Genomic DNA, 17,949 nt, shown 5'->3' with positions numbered 1-17,949 from the left:
AGATCACACTTTGTTTCAGGCCGATATGTGTAAATGTGTAGACCTTTTTTTTTCACCCTAAATGTGTAGACTATTTAACCGAAAATTGTCCTTAAACGATATCCATAATTAAAGTGTCATCATTAAAGTATTCTCGTGAAAACAAATAATCTCAAAGTTAACTAATATAAAATGAACATGTTTAATCCAGGGAAAATTACTTGAAAAGTATAATTGAGCTAAGTATATTGTCAAAATGGACCAAAATTTTAAATTTTATCAAATTTGACCGATAACTTATGGAGATCTATTTTCTTTCAATTCCTTGAATATTCAAGACACACATTTTCTTCCTCGCACGTTTAATTTATATTCATCTTTGAAATTCTCATAATGTGATTTTATTACTATTAGAATTCACTGATAGCTTAGTCATTGGTGCTTTCTCCGATGAAAGGGGCAATTGTAGTAGTGGTGATCGTATTATATATATAGGTGAGTGATTGGTGATGACCCCTGTTTTTAGAGAAATTTACATATTAAGTCATTGTTTTATCTCCATTATAAGAGTTACTATGAAGTACTATTGACATTTCATTGAAGCCATTGACAACTAACATTTTAAAGATCGAAGCTTCAAAATTTGAAAATTAGATTTCTACAAATAAGTTATGTTTCAAATGGGTATTAGCAAAAGATCGCCTATATATTGTGGAGTAATATGAATTTTCAGGGGATTTGCTGTAGTTTTCTTTAGGTGTTTTAGGATGAATTTAATGTTTGGATTCAACGAATAAATCGAAGTCTGTTTTTTGTATAGTATTGTATATTATTGTATATAGTGTATAATTTCAAATAATATTGAGGGTATAATAGCATATATCAAGTTTTAAAACATTTTTTATGAATTTTTTTATATTATTGTATACCGAATGTATAATATTGTATACCAGATTGTATTTTCACCTAAAAAATTGTAATGTAAGTTTTGGGCTATAGTTTTGTAATGTAAGTTAGGTAATTAATTATAAATGGAAAACTTTCAAAAACAACAAATATTAGGCCTTAAATAGAACGACTCCATAGCCACAGTTTCATTAATTACAATTTGCAGCTACACTTTTGGTTTGCTACGCATTGGTATTCTTGTATTTTTCACGAATTTTTGAAGGAAAAAAACAAATAAAAACTAATTTGTATAAAAAATGAATACATATAAGAAGGAGAGATGCAAGCAAGATCAAGAGAGGAAAGAGAGAGGCAAACGAGATTGAGAGAGGGAGGAGAGAAGATCGTGTTTTGTATTTATTTTATCTATTGTAGAGTTGAAAGACAAAAAGTTCAATCAATATTTTTAATGACCTTCATCATTTTGCATGATTTGATATAATTAAAAATATATATTATATTTAAACGAACCATATAAGTAACCATCCAAACAAGTTGTTGATTAAAATTGATTGACTATTTGAATTTTAAGCTTATTAGTCAATGATGATTCACATCTTGCAATCCCTCCTCTGTAAATGATTTTTTTTTTTAAAAAAAAGGTTAAAATTAGAGAAGAAAAGCCGTTTGTATATTCTCCTCTTCAGATTCTTTCGTGTTCTTGACTGGATCATCACACTTTCACATGTTGCCAAAGCTGAATGATTCAACTTGAATCCTTTGTTTGTTCATTCATTAGCTATACCGCTGATGATACTTGTTTCTACATTGTTTGATGGATCAGGAGTTGGAAGTTGGGGAAATTTTGTTAGCCGCTAGGCTGTTACTAATGCACTTTCTAACAAATAAAACAATATTGGGTTCATAGACGGATCTCTGTTCAAAGCTTGAAAGGAACACCTATGCTGTTGCATCACCATTGCAATGACATTGAGATTTTCTCGATAATTAATTCTCTGAACAACAAATAGCCGATAGCATTTTGAATTTTAAGAACTGTGCAATGTAGGAGTTGGAACGGCACCTATCATTTAACAAATGAGGGCAGATGGTTTGAGGTTCAGAAAGAGCTCTCATACTCGAGGTGCTGGCGATGTGGCAAGATTTTGTACAAAAATTAACTGATTGTGGGGACTGAAACAGCACAAGAGACAGAACATCACTGTCTTGAGCACACTATGAAACCTACCATTTACCCAACACTGTAAAAAAGCACTTGCACTATCAAGCCAAATTCAATATCACAGGTGAATTCAACACCTTCATGTCCCAAAACAACTCACCCCAGGGTGCCATATGATAATGTAAGAGGCCCGCTCACCTCAGCCTACATATTTGACTGTTCAAATGGTACACGCACAAAGAGCTGCCCATGCAGGGTAACCACAGCAGAGGTCTGGTGAGGATCAATTCTTGAAGGTAAGCTGACTACCTGGAAAAACAAAGTCCTAGTTTTAATACATTGGAATAGCAATTCGAAACCAATAAATGTTAAAGACAAACATAACTTTTCCAAAGTGGATTCAGAATAGGTCCCATTATCACTGCAATTAGGAGATCCAAAGTCAATGGGAATAGCAATTATTGTAGACAAGGATATATTATACAGTATAATACTAATTACACAAGGGCTGGGACGCAGTTCTCACGCATTCTCAAATTTCTAGTTTTTCTGTCCTATTCTCTTCAATTCACTGAATGAGATGAGAATTATAATTTTTGATAACAAGTTGGCATCATAAATAAAGAAACTTTGGTACCAACATATTCAAGCAGTTTCTTTTGTTTCACTTTCTTTATTGGATAAATAGGTGAGAAGAATGGCATTAAAAGTTTGTTTGATCGTGTAATCAAAGTTTCTTTCTTCCCTCAACATAAGGAATATTTTAACTAGAAGTGCACGCACGTTATCATCAGAAAGCAACACTAAATAGCAGTGGTAAATTTATTATGTAATTCACAGATGATATTGTTTCTTATGGTTCATCAGATAACAACAATGGTTCAAAAGTGTTGAGAATAAACCTTCTTGAATGGAGCAACACCCCAAGGATTGTCCAGCTGTTCAGGTTGGCCAGAAATAACCAAGCGTCCAGCAGGATCAGACTGCACACGAACCTGACAAAATTTTAAATACACCCAGAGGTGTTATAACTCATAACAAGGAAATAAAAGACTATTTGGTATTATGCTGTGAATGACAGCTGCAGATAATCAGAACACAACCAGAAAAAATATTTTTCCTGCTACTGCAGATGGTAGAATTGCAACTGTCTACTTTTGCATCGGCAATGATAAGAATAACCATTACAAAATAGTAGATTAGTCAATCAATCAACTGACCAGCACAAAAATATTTTGGAAGGAAAGAAAAGACTATTTGGTATTATGCTGTGAATGACAGGTGCTGATAATCAGGAACACAACCAGAAAAAATATTTTTTCCTGCTACTGCAGATGGTAGAATTGCAACTGTCTACTTTTGCATCGGCAATGATAAGAATAACCATTACAAATAGTAGATTAGTCAATCAATCAACTGACCAGCACAAAAATATTTTGGAGATAGTCCAGTTCAGTGTTGACACAAAGAACACAGGATGCATAACAATCCTAATTGGGCACCACTGAAAGTAAGATACAATTCATTCATATATGGTATGTGTAGATTAAAATAATCAAAGTTTATGGCCTAACCTTAGATATATTATGTTAAAATTATATCCAACAGTTATCATGTACAGCCTCCCAAGCACAGGAGAAACAACAATGTCAGGATTTACCTCTTCACGCAAAAGGCCAGGAACTAAAGCATAGACTTCATAGCAATCCTTCTGCACAGATAATTTAACATTGCAAGTTGATCCCCGTGGAGAAAATTTAACACATTGCATTTAAAATCGAGTCATGCCAGTGGAGAAAGAGAACGTACAGTTTTCTGCACATTGATCTTCACCCAGTCAGCAGGAGGCCCAATATCCACCACCATTGTCTCCAAACTGCAAATTCGGGGATGTAAAGGGGTTTATTAGTCTTCCAGAACATAGAGATGCTTTCATAACAAGCAGCAGCAGCAGGATGAAATTATTTACATGGAAATCAAAATAAATTCCAGGACAGAAGCATAAAGTGCATGCCAATTAGAAACAAATCTGTACTCAGCAAAATATCAACAAATCAAGAAAACGAGGATAATTCCACACCTTAATGTGATTATTCCGCGTCTTTCACAGAAAGAACCAAGAAGTGTTCACAAGATTATTAAAATGAGCATGCAAACTAGTAATCTGCATTTCCTTTACGAAAATGACCTGGATTTCACGTGTAAGCAACTAGTCCATTAAGAATCTAGAAAAAAAAAACAGAATCTTAACTGCGGTTTTGATACTTTCACACCAGTAACTTTGACAGCATGCTCCATTGGAGATGGCTTTTTCCGCTTCAAACCTTAATTGAGAAAGAGAGGTCAGTGGAAGAAACCAAAGACCCCAGCTAAGATTGTTTCTGTAAAAGGATTAGGTAACAAATGATACCAATGCTTTTAAGTTGCTTTTCACGCTTTGGCAAAGACACTGAGTTCTTCTCCTGCCAAAAGGAAAGGAAAAAGCAAGAGATTAAAACACCATTTGGAGATGAACCGTTTGCTATTATCTAGGGGAATAAACTAGTAACCATCGTCACAAACCTTAATGATAGGATCTCCAACCTCACCATTACCAAGAAGACGTTGAGAATGCCAACCCTGCATAGCTCGAGCTGCAGCATCTCTTCTTGCTCTACCTGATCCAGAGGCTTGATTTCCCTGCAAGAACAAGTTCTAAATTCTAATAGTACATGATGCATGAAGAGATCATGTCCCATAGTTTATATTGTTGTGCTTCTAAATGCTATTTCTTTTTTATCGCATTCCACTTTAGAGTAGTAATTAATCCAAATATAGGAGTAGGAATTATGACAACTTAGAAGTTCCACTACAATTAGTTTCCTGTTCAAGGAAGGCCTTAGCTCCATTATGGCAGTGATCCAGCAACTACGACTAATGCACCTACATCTTATGACCAAGTTCTAAGCTTTCTTGCTTCTAGAAAGTATCAAACCTATAGGTCCTATTGAGTTTTAGAGAGGATGGTAAAAGTATCAAACCTAGGTATGGCAATGGGGCGGGGTGGGTCGGGTTTAAGCCTATGCGGGGCGGGTTGCGGGTTTATGTGATTTTATGTGGGTTTAAACTTAATTTTAATTTTTTACATGTTATAGAGCATTATTTATTAAGATAATTCCTTTAAAGCTACTAAAATATTCAAGATCGTAATGAAAATGGTTCAATAAAAAATAATTAAATTTCTTACATGTTTCTCGATTGACCTCTAAAAAATAAAATTTTAAGTCACTATCCTATTAATTTAATACAACTTAATGAAAAAATGAATTTATTTATATGAATTTTATTTTTAGTATCAAACTTAACTAGAAAAAGAAAATATCAAAAAAATTGTGCGGGGTGGGTTCAAGCGGAGCGGGTCTATGCGGGGCGGGGTAGGGCGGGTTGAAAATGAAAAAAAATGTTATGTGGGACGGAGCGGACTAAAAATTTTGCGGGTTAAGCTCAACCCGCCCCGCACCGCACCGCCCCATTGCCATCCCTAATCAAACCTCTAGATTCCATTGAGTTATTATAAAATGTGGGCTTTAATGAAAAAAGCGCAAAGGGGGAAGAAAAATTCAAAGATATATGTTTAGTCCAAGACTAATAATTACAAGCTTGAATAACAAATATATGAACAAATCAAAAGGATCTTATTCAATTCAATAGAAACTTATTTTCTACCCCACCTTTTTTCTTTTCAGGCTAAATTGGAATTTTTTTACGACAAAGCGAAATATCAATTGTTTAGTGTTACCTCTTTAGAAAGGCATATTGGCAAGGAAAAATATGCCTTAGAACCTGATAACGACACTGGAGCGCACATTAAGCAACCGAAGCGGTTAACACATTTTGAGCCTTGCTTCAGGGCTTAAGTGCGACCTTGAAACACTGGTATTATTCAAATGTTTTTCTTTCACTAAAGAAACCCCCACCCACACCCACACACACAAAACTCCAAGTAAAAAGAAAAGAAAAATGTACTCATGGCTTAATAACATCTTCCAAAGATGGTACACAGGAAATACCTGGATTCCAGCACTAGTAGGCTCTGCAAAAGCAGCATCAGTGAAAGGAAGCTCACCATTACGCATTTTGTGCTTTTCATATTCCAGTAGGGCCTGCAAAAGGTGACAGCTCATCAGCCTAAATGCAGTAAGGTAAAATAAAATATATAGCTACAAAGAAGTTTTGACCAACTCTTGAAACACTTCTTCAATACCGATACAATGGGACCAATTAACGGGACTATTACAGTTGAGAAACATGATTAAATATGGCATCTTTTTTTATCAGGATCCTCATGTATCCATCACAAACCATTGGACATAATAGAGATAGAGGCGCAGGTGGAAGAAAGAATGCTCCAGATTTTGCTGAAAAAGTGAAAAGTAGTATTTGACTCCAGAAATTATTTTTTCAACATAAAAGGTTTGAAAAGGACCATGCCTAAATCAACAGGAGAGTTTCTAGATTGTTGGGACAACGGACAAACAGAAGAAATGGTGGAGGGCTGTCCCAGCTTGTGTTTGGTGGACGACATGGAGGGATAGAAACTCAAGATTCTTAGAAGATAGGCAGTAATACCCAGAAGATTGAGATGAATTGTCTGTTTTTATTTCATATTTGGTGTAAAAAGGAATTGCTAGAAGAAGTTGAATCATTGATTTTTCTTTTATCAGGTAAACATATTTAATTCATCAACGAGGCCAAAAAACTGGCTGTATACAAGGTAAACCAAGAGGTGAGGAATTTTCCAAAAGACAGTTCTCTACAAACTCCACCCCAACCATCTATACAACAAGGAACTTTATTGGTGCACCAAAAGAAAATGAGCGACCGGAGACTACTCATCAAATGAGAAAAACTCAACACCACCCCCTCAAAAGCTCACTTATTTCTCTCTCCAAACAACCCACATTATTGCGAGAGGAACCACATTCCATGCCCTATGTCTTCTCCTCCTCCTCCCGCTCCTCCAACAGACATCAGATATTTCATAGTTTTTGGCAGTGCCCAAGAAATTCCAAACCACCTAAACATATCCCACCATAACCTCATGGTAGTTGAATCACTGTTATACATCATAGGGTCCTAGATGAACTAGAGAGCATTTTTTTGCTCTTTTTAGGAACTGTAAATATGGCTTTTAACACTCTGTGCTAATGATATATAGCATTGTTACCTTTCTCAAAAAAGAGTATTTGACAGGAAACAAAGAACAAAAGATATTTTGACGGAGCTTACGGAAAGCTGACAAAGCCATCAAGAATATCTGGAAGATGATTCCCAGCTGTATTTATTGGTGTTTATGGATAGAAAAGAACAAAAGATATTTTGATGGAATTTCAACGTCTAGCAACCTTTTGAAGGGTGGATGCCTATTTAGTTGGTGTAAGTTGACCGCCGTAAATAATCGAGAGCACTTCCTGGATTTTTGTTAGTTCTTTAGTTTAGAAAGAAGTTGCAAGCCCCTTTTTTGTGACCCTAAAAGAATTATCCTTGTAATATTTTGCACCTTCTTGATGCCATTTTAATGAATCCACTTCATCAAAAAAAAGAGGACCATTGTAAAGTAGATTTCCAGTGACTTCTTTATGCTGCTTTAAATAATACTTGCCTTTCAAAAATATGGAGAGAGAAGTGATGAAGGTGCAACATAGATTAAACCACAAACAAAAAGTACGAGTCTTCATCTTCTTACTCTCCTTCTCCCCCGTTCTTGGGTTAAGGATATTATCGAGTATCCCAAGTCAACTTGTTCTTTTAAGACCGAAAATTCACCTTGTTTCCATCCTAACATACCTATAGATGTGCTCAACAACCCCCAAAATAACAATTGAACACACCTGAATACTGGAGATCTGCAATGCTAAGCCCAAAGACTACAAATATCTCAATCAGAATTTAAGGACTGTACATGTGGTTCTTCCCTTTGAACCTTCATGAGAAAGACAACTAAGCCTTCCATAGTAATAATCCATTACCATTAGAATTAGATTCCATGGATACTAGAATCATAGTACAACTAAATATTAGCCTAACTCCCTTTATGTCATGTTTAAACAAAGGATTGAGCTTGTACAAATCTCAAACACTGCAAAGCAACAAACACACTATAAAAAACAAAAAGAAATCCAGCAATTAAATTTCAAGAGAAATAAAATTTCTAAGGAAACAATTTTAGGTTGACCTTCTCGTAAAAACATCGGAATGTCCAAGAGACAGTAGTACAAGTCCTGCACAAGTTTGAACACAATAAATGATCAAGTCTATTCCATTTATAAGAAACACCAACTACTAAAGAAACTTCTAATATCATGCAGGAGAGAACTAGATAGGAAACTAGAATCAGAAAGAAACAAATGCTAACGGAGTGAACATGAATCATTTCATCACCAACTTATTTTGAAGTTGTAATTCAAAATAAGTTACATTAAGTACTAATGCACCAAACATAAATCATAATGTTATAAGCTCACCCTTAGAAATAAAATTCAATAGAGTAAGCTGAACAACTCATTTATTTTATTTGGTTATACTAGCCCAGCTTATAACAAGCTAGGAACATTATAAGAGCTCATTGGGCTCAAATACAATGTTTTAAGTAAATATTTTATTTGATTTAATGGAAAAATTCTGCCTATAAGATTTATACCAAAATTCATTTACTTGATCAAAAAAGGGTATCAAATGTAAAAGATTCATCAAAAAACGAGATTTTCTATAGAGAGACTGATGAGTAGTGTTTTTCTTCTGAGAAGGTAAATAATTTTATTAACAATTGGGGGAAACAAACCCATATACAAGCCATATACTACAAGACACTAAAAGAGAGAACCTACATCAACACATGATTCTCAAAAAAGGAGACCCAATCTTCTATACAAACCAGGTCAAAACAGAAGAAACCAGGCATCCTATGCAAGCTAGATATTGAAAAGGCTTATGATCATGTTAATCGGAATTTCTTGCTAAAAATTCTGAAAGACATGGGTTTTGGAGAGAAATGGATTGGTTGGATACAGTATTGCATCTCAAATGTAAGATTCTCACTCATTATAAATGGCAAGCCTGAAGGATTTTTTCAATCGCATAGAGGTCTTAGACAAGGAGATCCTATGTCACCTTTTTTTTTCCTACTAACTATGGAGGGTCTGAACCACATGTTCAGAACAGCAAAGGTAAATGGCTGGATAAAAGGGTTCAGTGCTCAAATAGGGAGAGGTGATGATCTGGAAATCACACATCTTTTCTATGCAGATGATGCCCTGGTTTTTGTTAAGCAGAAGTGGCACAAATCAATCACTTGAGAGCAATCCTTACAATATTTGAGGGCATTTCAGGGCTTCATGTTAACTGGTCGAAAAGTTTCCTCTTCCCAATTAATCAGGTAGACAATCTATAAAGTCTAGCTGAGAATTTGGGATGTTAGATAGCCTCTCTGCCCACGAAGTACCTGGTTTTGCCTTTGGGGGCCAAAAACAAGGGTTGGAAGTATGGAACGAGGTGCTGGAGAGATGTGAGAAAAGACTCTCAAGATGGAAAAGTCAATACCTATCACTAGGGGGTAGGTTGGCTCTCATCAAGTCAGTTTTAGATGGGTTACCTACCTACATGATGAGTCTATTTCCAATACCAAGAGCATTGTGAAGAAAATCAACAGAATGAGAAGATCCTTCATTTGGCAAGGGAACAAAGAAAAGAAAGGCTACAACCTGGTGAAATGGGAGACACTCACTTTGAGCAAAAAACAAGGTGGCCTTGGCATGAGAAATCTTAGCATCCAGAATAATTGCTTACTACAAAAATGGCTATGGAGATTTTGTACTGAAGATGAAGCCCTATGGAGAAGATTCATAGCAGGAAAATATGGCTTGTTTAGCCAATGGACTACTGAGGAAGTGATGGGGTCGTTTAGATGTTGTGTGTGGAAGACCATCAGAAAGTTGTGGCCACAGCTCAATAACAATATTTATATTAGTGTGGGCAATGGTCTGAAAACAGATTTCTGGAATGAAATCTGGAAAGGGGATGATAGCCTGAGGAACTTATTCCCAAACCTCTACACCTTGAGCTTACAAGTATGGAGCCAACAAGGGTGGAACTTACTGTTCAGGAGGGCTTTGAATGACTGGGAAATTGAGGATGTGGCCAGGCTACTAGAGGTGCTAAACACCCCTCCAGCCATATCTCAAAGAAAGGATAACCCGATTTGGAAGTTACATAGCAAAGGAATGTTCACAGTCAAATCCTGCTACTGGAGGATAAATGTCAATCAGTCAGTGACTAAAAAATGGCCTTGGAAGCTAGTGTGGAAGACAAGAAGCCCATTAAAAGTAGCATGTTTTGTCTGGTTGGTCATAAGAAAAGCTTGCCTTACACGAGGCATTACAAAAAAGGGGGATGCAATTTTGCTCAAGATGCTTTATGTGTGAGCAGAAAGCAGAAGTAAATAATCATTTGTTCATTCACTGTAAAGCAGTTTCAAAATTGTGGAATATGTTTTTGTGTATACTAGGGGTTAGCTGGGTGATGCCAAAGACAACTATGGAGCTCCTTAATAGCTGGACAAGAATTGGCAATAGAGGGAAAAGTGAAGATTGGTGGAAGATTATTCCAGCCTGTATATGGTGGACTCTATGGAAAGAAAGGAATGCTAGGTGTTTTGAAGGACAAAATGATAGTTTTCAGAAGATAGAAATGAAATGCTTAAGTCTTTTATTTTTTAGGTGTAAGCAAGAGTTGGTAGGGGAAAGCATAGAGATGGTCGATTTTAAAGGAAACTTGCAATTTTGTATGGCTTTTTGAGGGTGTGCTCACCACCCTGTGGGATGTAAGTTTCCAATTCATCATCCCTTGGATGATGAATTTTTTGTGAATACAAAGTTACCCTTATCTAAAAAAAAAAGTTATCATGGGAACACCAGAACAAACTAGAAACAAAATACTATTTTGCAACTTTACAATGTCTTGTTCAACCCCTTCAAACGCTCTCCCATTTTTCTTGCTCCAAATAACCCACAAGAGTACTAGCGGGGCAACCTTCCAAGCTCTACGACTCCTTTTCTCCCTACAGTAACCCCAGCTATGCAATGCCTCCTTCACTCCTTCCTTGACTGTTCTTGGCATCACCCACCGCACCCCAAACCAATTAAGAACCACTCTCCACAGTCGGTTAGCCATATGACAAGTTGTTCCAAATGCACTAGAAAACCATTAAATTTCCTACTCTTTTTTATGTAAGTAGAGAAATTCATATTGTTTCATCCGCTCTCTTATTCCTCCCTAGTCCCTCCTATGTTGTCTATATGAGTGTCAGGCAAACTACTTCCCTCATTGTTTTTCATTTCCTCCCTCTTCATCTCCTTCTTAATTTCCATCATAGTAACATCTCTTCAATAGTTTGACATCATCCAAGCAATTCCTAACATGTTTCACTATACATCATAGTCTGGTAGGTGATTCAAATCCTTTTCCACTCTCCAATCTCCACAACCAACTTTACACTTGATGTTTCAACAGAAGTCACTCCTACTCTTTCAGAATACTCCTCCCAGAGCTACACCATACATGAAGTGATGTCACCAGCTCGCCAATTCCAAATTGAACTCCATATTTTTCAATAAGGACTCATGCCTACAACACTTCATCAGTTCATCTTTGTCCCAAGCACATCCTTTTCTCCCATAAAGCTTTTAGTAACACCTCTAGGTTTCTGATTCTTTGTTTGTCATTGTCACCTGCATAGGAGATGTGATTACCTCATGCTTGAGCAAATGATATTCCCGTCGCCCCGGCTCGAGTCCCACAGAAAATTCCTACAGTGTCTCTGACCTTTTCCGTGGACTACTCGATCTCTTCAGCCATCAACTTAATTTTTAATAACCCACAGTGACTGAAATCCATAGAGAACTATTATTGAGAGTCACACTGGTAGAAGGAACCGAATTTACAAATAAGAACCTCCTGCAATTGTTGAATATTGTACACTTCACTCGCTGAGATGATCTCACACTTTATCATATATATTTTCGACTAAGAAACAGATTAAAACCGAAGGTTGTGTGTCTTAGGTTATAGAGTTGAGCGTCCTTTACATAACATAGTACAATTGTACTATATATAATTGTAAATTTGACACTTAACACTGTCTTTCTTTTTATTAGCCAATAATTTCAACAAAGAAAAAACCAAATAGGTGGAAGAACTAAAAAATAAGGGCACGTTAAAATTGTGTTGCCTTCACATTGTCAGTTTTTTTGGAAGCTGGTAACATGTATTCACCAGCAGAAGACTATTGCAGAGCATTGGACACCTCAAGGATGGAGTTTTATCTTCGGAAGACAATTAAATAATTGTGAGATCCAAAGAGTGGCAGACTTTTTTAGCATCATAGATCAGTTCAATGGTTTGGAGGTAGGACAAGATACTTTACGGTGGAAAGGTAGCAAGAAGGGCCTTTTCAAGGTGAATAATGCTTACAACAGGACGAATCACTCCACTTAAGAGTGTAAACAACTGACCATGGAGAAGTATCAAGAAAACCACAATGCCATGCAAAGTGGCCTATTTTGTCTGGTTGATAGCTAAGGAAGCAGTACTAACTCAAGATAATTGATGAGGAGAAGGATACAATTATGTCCTAGATGTTTCCTTTGTTATGAGACTGCTGAGAAGTTAACCATCTATTTCTTCACTGCAAACTCAGGACAGTTGTGGAGGATGTTCCTAAATCTCAAAGGCATATCTTGGACAATGCTTGGCAAGACTACTGGAGCAATCCAGAGCTGGGAGGAAGAAGGTATGCAGGCAAAAAATAGAGATAGATGGAGAATTGTCCCTGCTAGCATTTGTTGGACAATTTGGAAGGAGAGGAACTCTAGATGTTTTGAAAGTAAAGAGAACAGTATGCAGAAGATCAAGCTATCTTGTCGTTTGAGACAATGTTTTTGGTGTAATCAGTTATACTCAAATAATACCATCTCTATATTGATGCTCTAGACTCAATTTAGGAAAAATATAGTAGGATTTGAAGTAAATTTTGTAAATATAGTTTTAGTACAACCTCCGTACTGTTTTGCTTAGAATGAAATATATTCACAGTTACCAGATTAAAAAAAAAAGGGTATTGATATAGGTTTTGTCAACTACAACGATCAATTACCGAATATGCTTACAAAATCACTCCATTGCTCCAAAATTGGTTATATTTGGGCAGGTTAGGAGCATACAACACGTATTCTCCACCTTGCGGAAAATGTCAAAAGTTCGAATACACGGCAAGATGAAAATATGGCAAAAATTCAAACCTCATAATTTTTTAATATGAAAATGTATGATTTATATACCCTATGCACTCTAACTCAAGTGAGAGTGTCAAATATATTTTTTAGAGAAATAGTGTGTTAAAAATGTTAATAATCCAAAGATATGGCAAGCATTTGTACCGTGAATATACAAAAAGGTTTAGACTCCTTGTAATTGTGTAATTAGGAATAGGAATTACATAATGCTTTTTTCACATTACTTGTAAGCACTATTTAAATGCCAGCATGTTTTAGGGAATAATCAAGTAATTGTACTCCCAAAACCTCTTTTTTTTTAGGCAAGGGTAACTTTGTATTCACACCAAAAAACCCTCTTTTTTTTTCTCTTTTAATTACAATAAGTGACACTCACAAACAATGTTGCTTAGCAAAATAAATCTACAACAAATGAAGTTTGAGGCAAACCACAAATATGAGTTTGTCCTTACTTGGGGGGTTTGAACGATTCTCCTACTTGTCGCCATAGCTTGCATGATGTTACCTATAAGACCAATAGGAAATAACCAATGAGTATAGGATTGTACACTCCATTACAAAGCTAACAATGAATTTTTTGTTAAGCTGTGAAAGAAACAGAATAGATAGACAAATAGACAACCTAACTATAACCGCTCTAAAGATAGTAAGTTTTATGCAGAACAAAGATAAAGTCCTTGTAGTCTCTCCTTCTAACTCTAAGACGTTTCTAGGATTATAGTAAGTAAAACTTATATGGTAGACATGAGCAAGAAAGTAAGTAAAACTTATATGGTAGACATGAGCAAGAAAGTAAGGCTCTTTTATAAGAAAAGAAAGTAGTATTAAAAGCCATGTAGAAAGTATTAATACATCAAAAAACAGGAGTTTCCTGTGGTCCCCACTAGTCCACTTAACAAAAGTCAAGTGCATATCCTGAAAGGGGCTTAAATCCTTACAGCACAGAGGTAAAGGAAACCACACTCAATCATACATGATTTAGTAAAAGAAAACCATGAAATGTTAAAGCATACTCCAACTAATTACACCGCATCACAACTAGTGAGCTGTGCTCCGTAGCATCTCACTATTCTTGCTACAACCAAAATACCAATATAAAATGACTACAAACAAACCAAGTTAAAGTCTTGATGTTTCTTTAATATCTGCCAAACTGTTACTATAGGAGTCAAGGTTTCCATAGAATCTCCTAATTTATAGGAAACGGTCAAAATGCCCTTCAACCATGGTAAATAGAGCAAAACTGCCCTTATTTTATCACTAGGACCAAAGTTTAAATAAGGGCAACTTTGCTCTATTTCCCATAGTTGAAGGGGAACTTTGGCCCTTCTCCCATAATAACAAGTTTCACATTTCTCATAGCTAATGTCAACACATCTGTCCATCAACAAGATCAATACAACTCTGTCTATTTATCACCACAGGAAGTAAAGGTGGAAAGGGAACTAATTGATGATGAAGCAACAAAAGATTTTGTTCATAAAAGGAGCAATAGAAGATTCTTAAGATAATCCAAATAATAACTGGTTCAAGTCTCCAAATAAAATGTAGAGAAGCAAGAATGAATATCATTGCTAACTTTTATACAATGCAAGTGACTTGGATTAATGTAGACAGCTTCTCCCTCATTGCTCAATAATAAGCCAGCTCTACCCTTCTCCATTAAAATACCAAGCTTTTGTTGGTAGCAGGGTTAGAACCCCTAATGTGCACCTAACGCACACATCAAAAGGGGCACTCTTACCACTAGACCGAAGGCCTGGGGACAAGAGACCACTAGAACTTATTCTTTTGCTTTTCTTCTTTCTCCGGTTTCTCGTAACCGTTTCCTTATTTCTAAGAAAGAGTAGTGCAGTTAATGTTTTCCAGACCCTAACCTAACTTTAGCCATTAGTCATAGTAGACCTTTTCCAATCCAAAGCACTTCTTTTCACCCCAAATTTGCACCACTTTGACTCTTAACAGTTACACAAGTTTGTTGATAAAATGGTAACACTACATCAGCGTATTTAAACACTATACAGACCTGCTCGTAACCACCAAGTCTGATCACTGCTCTCCACAACCTAACAAACATGAACAAAAATAGTTGGGCCAAGTTCAATAAAATCAAGCAAAGTAAACCAGTGAAATCAAGAAAAACATGTATGACTAACTTGAGACAATTTAATGGCTCTCCATAGAACCGTGGGGCCTTGAACTCCAAGCACCTTTCTTTGTGGAAAGTTTCTAGCTCTTTCATAAATGCAGCTTGCTCTTCTTCTGTTCCAGACTCATCTTCCCCCATAGGATTTGTATCCAGTAGAAAGGTCTTGACTGGTGTTTTCAATTCAATATCATGTTCCACATCCAACTCGGGCTTTAGCAATTCATCCTTAGTCTTATTGGCTGATAGCATCGCTGTCTCTGTCAGCACATCATCCAATCCCTCCTTCGTTTCATTTTCCATTAATGCCTGCTTCAGAATTGCTCCTCGTTTCAGGTTCTCCTCCCTTGCTTTATTGCTTAAGAATGAGCCACACCTCTTCACTCCCATTTTTAGTTCCTCTGTTCCAGTAACATGTACCATACATGATTCCAGTTGAGTTGCCCCATGGACTCCACACAACTCCCCCACAGTCACCCCATCATTTCGTTTTATAGGTTCTTCATCATCAGGTCTTACTTTCACAGGACTCTCATTCAGGACTATGGAGTCCAGTTGTTCAGTAGAATCAAGACTAGAACTATCCCTACATCCACCGGGGCCTTGAGATTCACTAGCATTCACATCACCTTCAGCTTTGGAGGAAATGGTGGGAGATTTGAAGAAAACCTTTTCGTCTGCTGAGCGGTCTTCTTCATTCTGCACCTGAAGACTATTAGCATCAAGTATGCTTGAGCCTGGGGACTCACTCTTAGTGCAACTACGGACGTCTTTAGCCAGCTCCTTTCCAGGAGTCAGCAAGTTCTCTTTTACTGCAAGTATGTCCTTTTTTGATTCAGTTTCATTTGTGCCGTCCCTATCAGAAATGGCATCCCCCATTTCTGGCAGGGTTTCTTTGTTATCGTTTATGTTACAATCAACCATGTCTGGCGCGAAATGCTTGAACAATTCCCTTCGCTTGATTACAGTGGTCAATTCCCCTCGCTTGATTACACCCAGCAAATTCTGCACAACCCCTTTTTCCAATCCAGAACAGAACCAATAGGAAGAAAAAATAAGGTTTTTTTTTTTTTTTGCTTAAACCTGGCTTTTAAATAACCTCAACTCCCGTTTCACTTGTGAAAAGGTAAACACGATTAAGAGGTTTCTGGTTTCCGCCAGAAGGGATGGCAACGGGGCGTAAACTAGGTAATTTGTCCGCGTCATAAATAATAGGCAAAAGGGTTTGATGGACCCTTGTACTTGTATCAATTTATATTTTGAACCATTTTATTTAATTATTTGTCATCTGAACCCTTAAACTTAACTAAAATGAGATTTTTAAACCCCTTTGACAGGTTACCAGGCTTATGTGGCATTTGTTTTGCTGAGTAAGATCTGGCGCGTGTTGTCACACATATAAAAGCAAGTGGAAGCAATGAATTTGCTTTTAAAATATTAAATAATAAAAAGAAAAAGAAAACGTCCCAAACCCCACCCTTTTCTTGAAGGCAAAGAATTAGATGCAAATTTTTAGAGGATTTGCATATAATCATAAACCTCATCAGCTTGCCAAGATCAAATTTAGGGGTCTTGATTCTTGAGGATTTTACCTTTCAAATATAATCGTTTTTTAGGGGAAAGGTGCTGAAGTTGTTTTCTTAATTTTCCTGCAAATTGATTCATGGATGAATTTTACAACCATCTTTATGTGGATCTAACAATGGTTGCCATATCTTGTTTGATTTGCCTTCAAGTCACAGAAACTTGCTTGATTTCTCATGATCACAATCATCTTTCTGCAGATCTGACCATACGTTGAGATTTGTTTTTGACTATGCATACTTTTGTTTTTCTGTTTTCTTCTACGAAGACCCCAAAAATGGCCCAATCTATTTTCACAAAGTTGTTCTATTTATGTTTAATTTCTTCAAATAAAGTGATGTCTCTTTTTGGTATGAAAAAAAAATGAAGAAGAAAAGAACAGGGGATATGGAAATGGTGTTGACAGTGATTGTGGGTTAGGGGAGGTGGAGGAATGGTGAGAGAAACAATAAACTTTATTTTATTTGGTAAAATAGAAAATTAATTGATTTTGTTGTTTGTTTAATATTTTTTATTAATAATTAAAAAATAGTTATGAAGATAGTTATGACATGTCAATAATATATGACATGGATATGACATGTCATATATACAAGGGAGAGTGAGTTACACACATAGCTAGAGGGATTTAAAAGTCTCATTTTAAATGAGTTTAAGAGTTCATATGACAAAAGGGTAAGTAAAAAGGTTCACAATACAAACTGATACAAGTATAAGGGTCCACTAGACCCTTTTGCCTAAATAATAATTACATTCAAGTTGCAAAATAATTCTTTACTAATATTCATATATTAAAAATAATTTTAAAAAATAGGTTTTTAAAAAAATATTAGAAATATTTC

At 36.1% G+C, this 17,949-nt stretch overlaps 1 protein-coding gene across 2 annotated transcripts; it reads right to left on the bottom strand.

Annotated features, from left to right (window-relative positions):
- Positions 1-2,132: 2,132 nt before the first annotated feature.
- LOC125815711 (AT-rich interactive domain-containing protein 6-like) lies at positions 2,133-16,511 on the bottom strand. 2 transcript variants are annotated; one of them, XM_049495255.1, is made up of 12 exons: positions 15,534-16,511; positions 15,404-15,443; positions 13,830-13,882; positions 8,265-8,310; positions 6,100-6,192; positions 4,613-4,744; positions 4,461-4,512; positions 4,302-4,374; positions 3,860-3,926; positions 3,711-3,761; positions 2,953-3,045; positions 2,133-2,359 (listed from the first exon to the last, which is right to left on the bottom strand). In XM_049495255.1, exons 1-12 carry the CDS (start codon positions 16,445-16,447, stop codon positions 2,255-2,257), a joined length of 1,719 nt encoding a protein of 572 aa, XP_049351212.1. In that variant the 5' UTR covers positions 16,448-16,511; the 3' UTR covers positions 2,133-2,254. The 2 variants fall into 2 exon arrangements, with proteins under 2 accessions (XP_049351212.1, XP_049351213.1); XM_049495256.1 differs by having other exon boundaries at positions 4,613-4,729.
- Positions 16,512-17,949: the final 1,438 nt, after the last annotated feature.

The sequence above is a fragment of the Solanum verrucosum genome, unplaced genomic scaffold (assembly GCF_900185275.1).
Source record: "Solanum verrucosum unplaced genomic scaffold, falcon-dt-bn FXZP01000261.1, whole genome shotgun sequence".
Classification (NCBI taxonomy): Eukaryota; Viridiplantae; Streptophyta; class Magnoliopsida; order Solanales; family Solanaceae; genus Solanum; species Solanum verrucosum.
This window is presented reverse-complemented; position numbering and strand designations above follow the sequence as displayed.

Excerpts from the sequence above, each read along its gene's own strand:
- LOC125815711 (XM_049495255.1), bottom strand. The coding sequence starts at position 16,447 with ATGGTTGATTGTAACATAAACGATAACAAAGAAACCCTGCCAGAAATG. Across the intron at positions 15,444-15,533 it reads GAGCCATTAAATTGTCTCAA|GTTGTGGAGAGCAGTGATCA; the intron begins GTTAGTCATACA and ends CATGTTTGTTAG. Across the intron at positions 3,046-3,710 it reads CTGGCCTTTTGCGTGAAGAG|GTTCGTGTGCAGTCTGATCC; the intron begins GTAAATCCTGAC and ends AAATTTTGTCAG.